The 12,713-nt window shown below is 38.4% G+C and overlaps 1 protein-coding gene across 1 annotated transcript in view; it reads left to right on the top strand.

The window, feature by feature from the left end:
* The window catches only part of ARHGAP10 (Rho GTPase activating protein 10), a 137,728-nt gene that overhangs the window by 62,718 nt on the left and 62,297 nt on the right, over window positions 1-12,713 (top strand). The window contains exons 8-13 of the mRNA XM_058803089.1: window positions 3,070-3,199; window positions 4,488-4,594; window positions 6,235-6,329; window positions 9,139-9,220; window positions 10,255-10,297; window positions 11,609-11,674. Coding sequence (XP_058659072.1) covers window positions 3,070-3,199; window positions 4,488-4,594; window positions 6,235-6,329; window positions 9,139-9,220; window positions 10,255-10,297; window positions 11,609-11,674 — 523 coding nt within the window. The remainder of the gene's footprint in view (window positions 1-3,069; window positions 3,200-4,487; window positions 4,595-6,234; window positions 6,330-9,138; window positions 9,221-10,254; window positions 10,298-11,608; window positions 11,675-12,713) is intronic.

The following is a 12,713-nucleotide window of genomic DNA, read 5'->3' on the forward strand; positions in this document are numbered from 1 at the left end:
AGCAGCCCTTTCAAACAAGAACATCCCTGTTGGTTTGGGGTACAGAACTGTGTAAGGAGACTTGGTGTTGGCACCCATGGTGTATTTGACAAAATGATCTGTTCCTTCAAGGACAGGTAAATGGGGCCACCAGTAGTTTAGTGTGCCCTCATCCCAAATCTCCCCGTGTGATGTGGACTGGGAGAGCAGGAAACAAGGTAAAGGCTGGAGCAGTGGGACTGACAGAGTTACTGGTCAGATGGTCTGTTTGCTTCTTTGAGATTTATGAAGAATAAATCTTGCTCAGAGGAACTTGGGTGTGCCAGAGGCCTCTTGGTAGGAAGCACACCACACACCTTACTGCCAGCAATCAGTTCCTGGTGGTGCATTTGTTTTGTTGACCTCTGAGGGCATCTGGATTTAAGACACAGAAACTGCTTCTTGGAGAGGACAGTCTGTTTTTAGAAATGGCTTAGCTGGCAGGGAGGCGGAAGGGAGGATTACAGTTGCTGTAATGCATAGTGACGTGATTCATATGCCACCATACCATTCCTTTCATTTTCTTCCTGTATGTTCAAGTGTCAAGTTTCCTTTTGAGCTGTTATTTGGTTTGAGAAAGGGACCTGGTTAGTGGTAACTTTGTAAGCAGACATTTGTTGCAGAAGTCAGTGCTTGTGGCTAAAATGTTAGGCCAGACTTGCTTCTTCTGTGTGCTTAACAGAGTGAGGAGCAGCTTAGAGGGGAACTGATGCCAGCTGAAACATGAGAGGGAAACTCTGGTACAGTTTTGAAGAGCTGGGTTTCAGAATACAGATGGAAAAGAGCCAGAGCAGTGATCTGAAGAAGTGATGAGCAGTAATTAAGTAAGCTAATCTCAGCAGCTGCATTTTCAATTGACTGAATGGCAGCACCTATGCCCCACCAGATTCTGAAGAGCTTGAGCTTTGCAGCTCAAGTTTTATGGACAGATAGAGGCCATAGAGAGAAGTCAGAACAAGGCTCAACAACTATCTAAGGTAAGAGGAGAATAGAAGGAAGCATTTGAAAATGCTGTGAGAGGACACATTCTCCTCTGTGCTGAAGATCAGCAAGACATCCCAAAGGAAAAATGAACTGGGGTCTGCCTGTGGTACAGCTGAGCTGCTGGCAGAACACTGGATTGATGGGTTAGAAATTGAAGGGTACAAGATGCAGTAGAGATAGCCTAGCTGGAAATGGTGAGTGATTTAAGAGTTGCCAGTATAGCTGTAGTAGTTGCCTTTCCTTTCATTCAGGTTGTCTTTACTGTGAGAATTGTCCTATGAATTTCCTCTCCACACCATACCACAAACCCTGCCTTCCTCTCACTGCCCATCTCCCCCCCTCAAATGAAGGAAAGAAAAAGCCTTGTAGCCCAAGCTCTAGAAAACTGATTCTTCCCAAAGTTGTGCTATCCTGTAGGCTTGTCCTGGGGAAAAGATAAAACAGGTGAGGCCGCATTTTCAGAAAAATAAAGGTGCTTTCAGAAAGCAAAAAGACACATCTGGAACTATGTGCTTTCCTCAAAACACATGTACCAGCTTGGATTTTAAAGTATTTTTCAGTGTTTTCAGCTTGGACATGTGCATATGTAGAGAAAACCAGTTATTACCATGATTGTTGTGGTTTTGTTTGCTCATTTACCACTTACCAGTGTTTTTCAGACTAAACCAAAGAGTTTCCTGTGTCAGATGTGAGCTACTCTGTTGTTTTGTGTAGTCCTGTCATGTAATTTGTGGGTGGCATGGTTTTACTTTCTGATTGTTTTTGCTAATATTCTGATAAATATTTCTCTTCCTGCTGCTTGCAGACTTTGGAATAAGTGACATTCAGGAATAAAAATCAACTGGACTTCCAAGTTTTTTTAGGTTGTTTTTGCATGCTTCTTCTTGTGTGTGGTCAAAACATTTGGCACATATATAGTCTCAGTCTGTATACACTGTTGATGACCTTCCTTTCACTTTTTTCCTCAATTACCACAGAAAATTCTCTACTTCCTGTCAACAAGTAAGAGTCTCATGAATTAAGCCAATATATGTAGTAATATTTTGCACTCAGTATTTCACTTCTCTCTGAACAGATCAGTGGATTGTTTCAAAACCTACTCGGGCCGTCTTAGTGTGCTTTCCACAGTCACAGCAGCTGATATCTAAATCTCACATTGATTTTGAAGAATACCAGAAAACTTGGAGAGTGAACACATATATGGGAATCATGCTTTAAGACTAAATGTCCTAAAATAGCCTGGATCATTGTCTCTTTTTGTAGTTATTTGTGGGGGGTTGGCCCTGGCTGGATGCCAGAGGCCTGCTGCTCTGTGTTCTCTCTAAAGCTGTTCTGTCATTGCCCTCCTTAGCTGGAGAGTTTGTGGATCAAGAACAGGACAGGGAAACCAACTACAGACCAATTAGAGGCAAAACAGACTTGACTGGGAGAATTCAGCTTAATTTATTACCACATTAGGGTAGGGTAATGAGAAATAGAACCCAAATCTTAAACACACTTTTCCATCAGCCTTCCCTTCTTCCCTCAGTGGTGCAGGAGAATGAGGGTTATAGTCAGTTCAGCACACGATTCCTCTACTGCTAATTCCCCTTCAGGGGGAAGACTCCTGACACTCTTCCCCTGCTCCAGCATGGGGTCTGTCTCACTTCAGACAGTCCTCCCTGGACTTATCCAATGTCCACAGGCACTCCAGGGGAACCTCAGCTCTGGCACCTGGAGCATCTCCTGCCCCTCTGCACACTGGCCTTGGTGTCTGCAGAGCTGTTCCTCTCACATGCTCTCGCTCCATTCCCTGGCTGCATTTGGCATTGTGTGGTTCTTCCCTCTTAAATATGTTATCCCAGAGGCTCTACCATGGCCACTGATGGGCTCAGCCTTGGCCAATGGCTGCTCTGTCTTGGAGCTGTCTGGCACTGGCTCCATGGGACAGGGAGGAAGCTTCTGTCACCTTCTCACAGAGGCCCTCTCTGTAGCCTTGCTGTGCAAGCCCAGTACATGACTCCTATCAGCCAGGAAAAGTCTTTTTCCCACTCTCCTTACCAAAGAGTTTTTGCTGTCTCGTTTTAGACACGAAATCGTTTTGAAGGAACAAGGTCAGAGGTAGAGGAGCTCATGAACAAGATCAGAAGAAATCCTCAGGAACATAAAAGAGCAAATCACTTCACGATGGAAGGCTACCTCTACGTACAGGAAAAAAGTAAGGGGTATTTTGTATTCCACAGTGCCCATATTGGGCATATGGGCAAGTCTTGCCTCTACATGTAGCATGATGATGATGCAAAGAATTTACTGTTGATTAAAGAGTCATCTAAGTATATTTTTCAAAGTTTTTAACAGCATTGTTACTCTGGCTCATAAAAAGAATATTGAGCTGAACATGTGGCAGTTTTTAGTAAAAGTGTCTGAATTCAGGGAAGTTTTGTTTGACCAAAGAATGGATTTCATCTTATTTTTAGTTCCTCACTAATGACCCCCCCCCCAGAACTGTCAAACATTTGTTGTCAGCCAGCAAGATGAGTTGTCAAGTTAGCCTCTGAAAATTTGGCTTGTTGAATATGATAAAATTGAGTGTCATTTCCTTGATTCATTGATACACTTTCATTACCTAATTGTGATGATAGGGTCAAATAAAGCAGACTATATGTTAGGTAGCTGGTGTTAAAATTCTTGCTGTGAAGGTGCATGTTGCATAAATCATATCCTGTCAACACTTCAAACAATTATAAATCTTTCTCACACTAGTAGAAACGCCAAGCAAGATGCAGAGCTCTTGTTGCTCAAGGAATGACAATTTATTATAATTTATTATTTATTTTAAAACATTTTGCATAAATCATGTTTTCGAGATGTTTGCCCTTATAGAGTGAAAAGATTCATTTGCAGACCTGTTTTCTAGGAGAAGTTAAGTAATAGAAGTGCAGAGATACAAAGGGTCAGAATCCAAGTTTGAACAGTTAGCATTATGATGCAAATCTCAGCAATACTATTTGCAGTAGAGCAGGGCTCTAAAGGAAGTGTTTTCTGTCTAGGGTATGCACTGATTATAGGAGAGAGTTCTGGTGTGATCAGACCTTAATCATGAGATTGTTTAGAACTTGTAACAGATGTGTGGTAATCTGTGGTTATTTACCTTCAACTTACCAGGTATAAATTTAGCTTTCTGTGTTCTTCTAAATAAAGTCTCAAGGGGGTATTTGCTGTATAGGGAAAAATTATTTTATCTGTAGTAGAGAGAGAAAGATACATTAATAATTCTTTCCATTTGTCATTAAGCATAAGAGTGAAGTACAACATGTATTGCATTTTAGAATAATAAGCAGTGGTTAACATTAGTATGATGTATGATGTATAATATTGTTAATTTGTACCTTTGCTTTAAATACTGCATTAGTAGGAATTAACTAGGGCTCTTAAATATCATTTTAGAAAGCAGAATGGAGAAACTGGAAAAAGTACATACTATTTATTGCTTTTGTGTTATGTAGGGCCTGCTCCCTTTGGTTCCAGTTGGGTGAAGCACTATTGCATGTACAGGAAAGAGACAAAGAAGTTTTCCATGATCCCATTTGAACACAGATCAGGAGGGAAACTTGTATGTATATTTATGTATTCTACTCTTACACTTGTCCTGTATTAAGATCAGAAAATGTGTCAGATAAGATTTGTCAAGTACTTTTCCCCTCTACCCTCCTTGCCCCTTTTTTGAATCTTTCCTTCAGCAATTCAGTCTGCCATTAAAGGACATTAACCTAAAGTAGTGGACATTAACCTTCTATTAAGTTATTAATAGAATTCTCCAGACTTTTCAGTTGCATCCTTTTAGGAGAGAAGAGGACCTGGCACAGATAACATGGAATGTTTCACCATTTAGAATCTTGTTTATGAGGTCCTTAACTTTCTAAAATATAAATCAGGAAAATATAACAGACCTAGAAATTTCTTTATTAAATTACTCAGAGTTTTCTTTTGGAGATTTAAATACTAGAAGTAGAAATAGAAAAGTGGATAGGAATATAGTTTGTACTGATAACTGAATGTAATTTCACCTATCTTTAAAAGCATCTGAAATATTCAAGACCCAAGACTTTGTTTATCTTTAAATGGCTAAACTACTGAAATAGTTGGGAATTTATTACTTTTAAATATGACACATAAAATGAATGTATTGATAGGGATAAAATGCATTTTGTCGCAAAGAAAAATGATATCTGAATCTGGAAACTAAGGCTTGAGTCAATATGCCTGTAAATGCATGCCCTGCCTTCAAATTTGGTTAGGAGATCATATCGTTGGAATTTTATCAAGTTATTATATCCTATTAGCTTCAGCAGAGGAGACATGACTTTCATAATTTTGAGGAGTCTGTGTATTTACGAATATATTGAATTTGGAAGAATCTTTCAAAAGCTTTGGAAAACCTGATGTACTGAAAATAAGTGGTATTTGGTTTCCTTAATCACTTCAGTACTTCTATGAATTTTTTATCCTAATTTGCTGTAGTTGTAATAAGCCATTTTAGCTTGCATAGCATGTAGTATGTGTGACTGAGCATTCAGCATTCTAAAATACCTATGAAGCCATTTCTGCTGTATTAAAAGATCTCCCATTTGGAAATCCCTGCAGTTACTCCTTTAGTGGCACCCTTCTATGTCTGGAGATGCTGAATAAGACAAGAAATAATTAAAATGTGCAGTTAATCCTGATTTAATCTGGTACAACTCAGGCAGCATTCACAGATGAGTTTGATTCCTGGGTAAGATAAGATCCTGGTGTTGGTCTCGAAGAAAGAGAGAATTGGTTCTGTAAGATATGTTACAGATGGTAAAGAACACTTCCTTTGTTCTCATTGGTGTAGCTTTTACTATGGCCTTTATATGGAAATCACTGTGGCTGACATAAAATGGGAAAAAGCTCTTTGATTGTTTCTATTGTAACCAGTGCAAAATATTTTTGTTAGTTTAACTTACTGTGGTGTTGGGTCATTCTGTAAAGTACCAGCTGAAGGGGACTGAATATTTTTAGATTTATGTCCCAGAAATGACCATAGAATTTATGTTATTGTGTAGAAAAGTGAACTGCAAACATGGGCGGATTCTTTTGCAAGTGTCAGTTTTCAGTATAGCTTTTGCATTTAATATAAATTTACCTAACTTGCCTTGTACAGCTGGCTTACTGGAGCTTATAAAAACTTCCAAGAACTGGGTCAAGCTTATAAAAATTTTCTTTTCACAGGGTGATGCGGAACTCTTTGTCCTTGCATATTGTACCAAAAGAAATGCAGATACAATAGACAGGCGATTCTGTTTTGACTTAGAAGCTTCAGACAGGTAAGCTTGTGAAGCACCCTAGGAAAAGCTCTTTTAAGTAGTAATTAAAACTGCTGCAAAATTGCTGTTGTCTTTTCTTCTGATTTCTTCAATCCTCAGTCAGAGTTCCAATGGGAATGGTCACTGGAGGAGCAGGCAAGCACTGCCATGGCTCACTGGGTTTTACCTCACCTGTGTGTTGCAAAAACAGAGAGGAACTGAAATGAAATCTAGACATTGCCTGAGCTCACGCTAAAGAAAAGCACAGAGATAGTTAAGAGGAACTATTAAGAGTTATCATAGTGAAGAAACATGGCTTAAATTGAAGTACATAGAGCTGTAGTGAAAGACTGACTGCAGTAATAATTTATGTAGTCATGACCACATTGTATCACATTCCTCTGTTCCAAAATCATGGGTTGCTGAGGAGATATGCTGCATTTTCAGATTGAAATAAAGTTGTTGGGATTTTGAAGATTCTTGTGCCTGGTATCATCATCCACTGCTTCTTGAGTGTTGTTGCCACTGTCTTTTTGAAGCACCACTTGTTGCTCTATTTCTTAAGAAAAGACTTGCTAATCTTTTTCTCTAAAAGACCTCAAAATTTGATAAGCATTGTCTTTCAACAGTGTTCTAGTCTTCCTTCATTTATGAAGATGAGGGTATTCAGCTTCATAAGGTATTCTGAATAAATTAGGCCATGGTAATGCTACATTCTTTTGGTACAGAAATGGATCGTATCTGGAATTAAATGTTAGATATAAATTAGTGAATTGCTGCTGAGATTTTGCATCCACCCCCTCTGAGCTGCTTTGAATCTATATGTTTGCTCCTTATTTACACCAATTAACCACATGCTAACTTATAATATAGTAGGTCTTCAAGTTTTATGGGCTTTTTTTTTTTTTTTTTTTTTTTTTTTTTTTTTTTTTTTTTCTTTTTTGTTTTTGTTTTTGTTTTTTTTGTTTTTTTTTGGGTTTTTTTTGTTTTTTTGTATTTTTTTGCATCAGATTCTTAGTGTTTTTCACTTCAAAAGCAGCAGGGCTAATGCTCTCAGATCCCCCTGTCCTGTGATTGCTCATGATCTGCAGATATGTTTGTGATTATGTGATCAAACTTTAATCAGAATCTATGCTGAGCTTGTGTGACCAGTCAGACTGGCCAGAGGCATGTTCATTACTACAACAAGCCATGGGTAAAGGGATGTGAAACTCCCACTGCAGCAGCAAACTTCTAGCCCACGTGGCAGATGAGAAGATGCTCATTTACAGCTCAGATGATGTTTTTTGTCACTCTACAGCATGGTTTGAACTTGAATGTTTGAGTTGAGGAGGATGTGGTTTATTTATTCTAATGCTGTGTCCCAACAGTATGAAAGGAAGTAAAGATTTGCACTCCAGACATCAGCTCCTCTTGGGTCAGTGTATTGATTGGTCAGTAGGGATAACAGATTTCAAACTGAGTCTGATAAAACTGCTAAAAAGTAGCGTGAGAAATGTCAGTCTGTCCCCCTCTGTGTGTCATGTGCTCAGTGGGGTATCTGGAGTTAATACAGAGATGGATGGAGAGCAGGGTTTCCTTGATCCTGCAAAACACTTTTTCATTCTCTTCTCTGGTAAAAGGGGGAACAATCTAGTTCCTCTTTCTGTCTTGATATAATAGACACAATTTGATCTGCTGTGACCTTGATATCAGACATTTTTCTTTTAATAATATATGTGTGTAGTACTGAGATGTTCCCATGGAGATTAGTTCTGTGCTGCAGGCCATTAGCTTGTTTCCTTGGTATCAGTTCAGGGCACACTTATCCCTCAGCCTGTCCAAGTTAAAAAATAGCACAGGGATTGACAGCTGGCATGGGCTTTTCTTCGGTATTGTGCTTTGGAAGGAGAAAAGGTTGTAAAATTTTAGGGAAGACTTTTAGGTAGCGAACATTCAGCCTTGTGTGTGACTTGGGCATAACTTCGAGCTAGCTTAAAATTTGCATATTTTTCTTTCAAAAGGAATGCTGAGATGGCTGTATTTTCTTTAAATTCTGATATTTATGGCTCTCAGGGTGCTAAGATTCTGGTTAAATCTCTGGGAAGTGATACTTTTTTTCTGTTTCTAGTACTCTCCATCATGTTTACTTGAAGGTGACTTGAAGCAAATGTAGGGAAATTTAAATCTTAAGGAGAGAGCAGAGGTCTTCTAGGATAGGAAAAAGTTATTTTATTGATAAAGAGCATTATCCTTCTAAAATACTACCTAGATTTAATTTTTTTCCAGTATAGGACAATGAGAGGAGGTTTTGTTTCCTTTGACTTTATTTTGAAGACAAATAAATGATATTTCATGCAGCACATGTTGAGTTTGATGTATTGCTTCTAGGTTGATACTCTGATACCTTGAGAACTGTAATTTAGTGAAAAGAACTGAATGGTTGCAAACTATGATCATTGTTGGTACTTTAAAGATGAAGATCATATGTTGAGTTAACAAATCCCATTTTTCATCTAACAACAGTGCGAGTCCAAGTTTATTTACAATTCACAAAATTCAGTAACTCCAGCAAGTGTTGGAATCAGCAGGTGATCAACAATAAGCTATTTGAAATAGTTTGCAGATTACATTAATTTTCCTTTTCCTTCTGTTTCCCCTATTTCTTACTGCATGTATCACTTCTATACCTTTTATTTTCAAGACCGTCAGTGTTCAGTTATTAAGCAAAAGAAAATGAACCCTGACTTTTAGGACAATGGAATTTTGCTTGTAGTTGGAAACAGAATTTGAAAACCAATTTTTAATTGTTGATGAATGCAGTTACCTTCTGTTGTTGGTACATTTGCAGGCCTGGAGTTCCTGTGACCATGCAGGCATTTTCTGAGGAAGACAGGAAGCTGTGGATGGAAGCCTTGGATGGAAAAGAAGCTGTAAGCATAATTTTAAAAATATTTTATTATAGTGTAGTGGGGAATTCTCTCACCCTCTGCTTTCTGATCCCATTTATACTTTAATAAACTGGCATTATGTAGTTTGCAAAATGATAGATTCAATGAATAAAGGATAAAAGTGAAATAAAACTCAGGAGAGATGAGTAACTTGGTAAAGCTCAGTGTAGATAACTGCTAATGCTGATATGAGAATTTTTCATTGTAATGACAGCATCAATTTTTACAAATGGTTTCCCATCCCAATGATAATGTTGGTGTTGTAGAAAATGTCTAGCATGTTCACTTAGTCTTATGCTGACATGCTGCATTCCAGTGGCAAAACTAGCATGAGTGAGTTACATGGTGTTATTATTTTATTCTTTACAACCAGATCAAAAAGTTCTTGTCAATGGGACCTAAGGTTGTACATGAATTTACTTAATTTCTGCCTCTCATCAGGAAGCAAGTCTGAAATGTTGAATTGAAACACACTATTTATTATAATGATAAATTACAATGATAAATATATTGGTCTTGTGGGCCAGGAATGATGGGGTTTTCTAGACAAAGACACAGTCACGTGTCTGCCCCTGTAGCTGTTTGATTGACCTCATTGTTACACTGATCTGGTTTCATTTGCAGAGGTGTTTATTACCATGACAGGTTGGCTGAGCTGCACTCCCCAATAAGTTGAAAACTTTTGGGAAACTCAAACTGGAACATAAGTCCCAGGAATCATCACATTCTTAATAATTTAAATGACCTTGAAACTGGGGGAATTTAACCTGGAGAGAAACATAGGAAGATGGAGCACATAAATCCCAGTTATCTGGCTACAGCCAGTTCAGGGGCTATATCTGTTCTGAGGGGGGCACAGACCTCTGGTCCTGCTGTGAGAGCTTCTGGCGGTGCTGTGCTCTGGCTGTAATCAGCTGTATTTGTGCCTACTGAGCATTGAGATTCAGAGTATCTTCTTTTCCTGGTTTCATGAAAGTCTTTAAAATAATTTGTCTTTTTTACTCTTTTTGTGTTAGCTTCTTGTCAACTTGAATAAAGCGAATGCAAAGCGAGAGGGAAGTAAGTATTTGAATTAGCATTAAGGCTGATTTTGTTAATGTTTTAAAATTGAGAAAGACAAAGGTAATTTGGGTTTTTTTCCCCTTTTGGAACTTTTTTCCCCTTAATCATTTTGCTTTTAAATATTGAGTTTTGAATATTACTTGTAATTTTTGTAATTACAAGCAATTAATTAGTTTTTTAATGAATAGGTTTTCGTACTAACTCAGTACATATTGTATAGGACTGGACATAAGCTGGAGAAACAGTCTGATTGGTTTGCCAATTTGCTTCATACCTGAAATTGATTCAAGGGTGAATTTTTATGTAAATGCATCACAATTTCTTAATCCAGATTGTGTGTACATTTCTGTTAGAATGTGAAGGTATGGTTTTAAAAACAGCTGCAGCTGAAGATAAAGATCAGCAAAAAAGCTGAATTTTTACATTTAAAATATAAACCAAAATATGGAAGTAGAAAAGATGGCTTTCTTTACACAACATTAGCTTTCTTCTGTTGGTGAAGTGTAAGAGTGAAAACAGGTATCCTTCTTTGATTATGAGGCAATTTATGCTTGCTTTTTTAAAACCTTGAAATTGCTGATTCAAGCTGGATCCTAGTGTTATTAATACAAATTTTTCCTCAGATTTGTCTTTTTATGGTACAAGACCAGGTCCCCAGGAGCAAGAAGGCCAGATGTTTGGGGGAAGGGCAGTTTTGCAACATAAGCTTTTAAATGAAGTTTTGATGTGAAGAAAAAGAGTAAGATAGGAACAACAAAGGAATGCTGGAGCTCAGCTGTTGTCCTGTTCATGCATCTGCTTTCATGTAGTCAGATCATTAACTGCTGTGAAATGATATACATGTGTCCTGTATCTTTAGTGTGGGAATTTCTTTGGCTGAGGGTAGGACTCAGTAAAAGCCCTGCTGTTGATAATTATGTTTTTTCATCATAAGTACTTCCTTGTCCCATTTGGTGAACTCTCTCAGATGTTGTCGATGTTGCAGTAAGTACTGTTAAATTCCATCTTGCATCTGCCAACAACATGTGTAACTAATCAGAGATCCCATTCTTCAAAGGATGCTGCTGTGAACAGATTCACTGAAGCCACTATCACCAGAACAAGCCTTTCCTTCAGCTAGGCAGGCTCGTGAAGGAGAAAAGCAGAATTTCTCTATAAAAAGTGATGTATTCTTCCAGTTTCAGAATATTTATAGTTTTGCCTCAAAAGTACAAGCTTTATGATTAAGTCCAGCCTTATTTTCAGTGAAAGACATAATTGTAATGGTGCTTTTAAAGTCTTCAGCCCTTTTTATTGTTTCTTTTGTAGGTGCACAGTTGGATAAGATAGGGTTCACCATCATCAAAAAGTGCATCAGTGCTGTTGAAACACGAGGTAATGGTCAACCCAACCTGTTTGTGAAGAGGGTGAAGCAGATGGTCTGCTGAAGAAGGTGGTAAAGCCTCCTGTAGATCTCTAGGAAAGACTTTACCATGGAAGACCTTTCACTGATTACACCGACCAAGACAGGAGTCTGTCCTTTTATGCATGGCTTTCTTTCAAGAAATGTGTTTGTGAGCCAGAAGTGCTCACAAGAGGGGAATGGCACTTCTCTTGACAAAGGGAGCCAGTTTTTGTGCACAAAAGCTGAGAGAAACCTGTTGTGTTTTGTAAGCATTGCCTGCACCTTTGCTTTGCTGTTCAAACAGAGTAATTTATTTCAGTGTTTCATTTCTGTTCAGTCTCTTAAGGCAGAAGAAGAGGAGCTGAGCAGGCAGGTGAATAACAAAAAGTGTTGAAGTACTTTTCATGGACTTAGTTTCACCCCAGGGCCAAAGATGCTGTCAGGATTTATTGTTGCATATACTCATTGTACTTCCAGAATTGGAGATGGAGGAGAGGTCGGTGTGCAGACAGTATTCAAGGGGTATTTGGGATTGATTTTGGAGAGGCTCGGCTGAAGTGTGTGCTGACCAGCCACGCTGAGGCTCACTGCATTTTACATGGCATTGTGTGGAGAAACAGCTTGTTTGGTGGTGGTTTTTAAAAAAAGAGGGGAAGGCCTGAAAGTAGGTGAGGTTACTGTATATTTCTCAGTTTGTTAAAAGAGATGTTATAATTTCTCTGTGTGCATTTTTGTTTTCTTCTAAATTGTTGACTTTCCCTCCTACTCCCAAAGGAAGGACAGAATTTTTCGCAAACTGGATCTTTTTATTTTTCTGGAGGTCTGGCATTGCACAGGGCAGAATACTTAAATCTTTCTGTGTATCACAGTCCAGCTTAAATAAGATGAACAGAAGAGCAGGTTCATGCTTGCTGTCAGTGCAGCATCTTACTGAAAAACAGTGTTTTCCATGCATACACTTACTATACAATATTATTAGGAACACAAGCAGCAAAACTTAAAGTTTTGCATTTAAACAGCAAGAGATAT

Source organism: Ammospiza caudacuta, chromosome 4, assembly GCF_027887145.1.
Source record: "Ammospiza caudacuta isolate bAmmCau1 chromosome 4, bAmmCau1.pri, whole genome shotgun sequence".
NCBI classification, from domain to species: Eukaryota; Metazoa; Chordata; class Aves; order Passeriformes; family Passerellidae; genus Ammospiza; species Ammospiza caudacuta.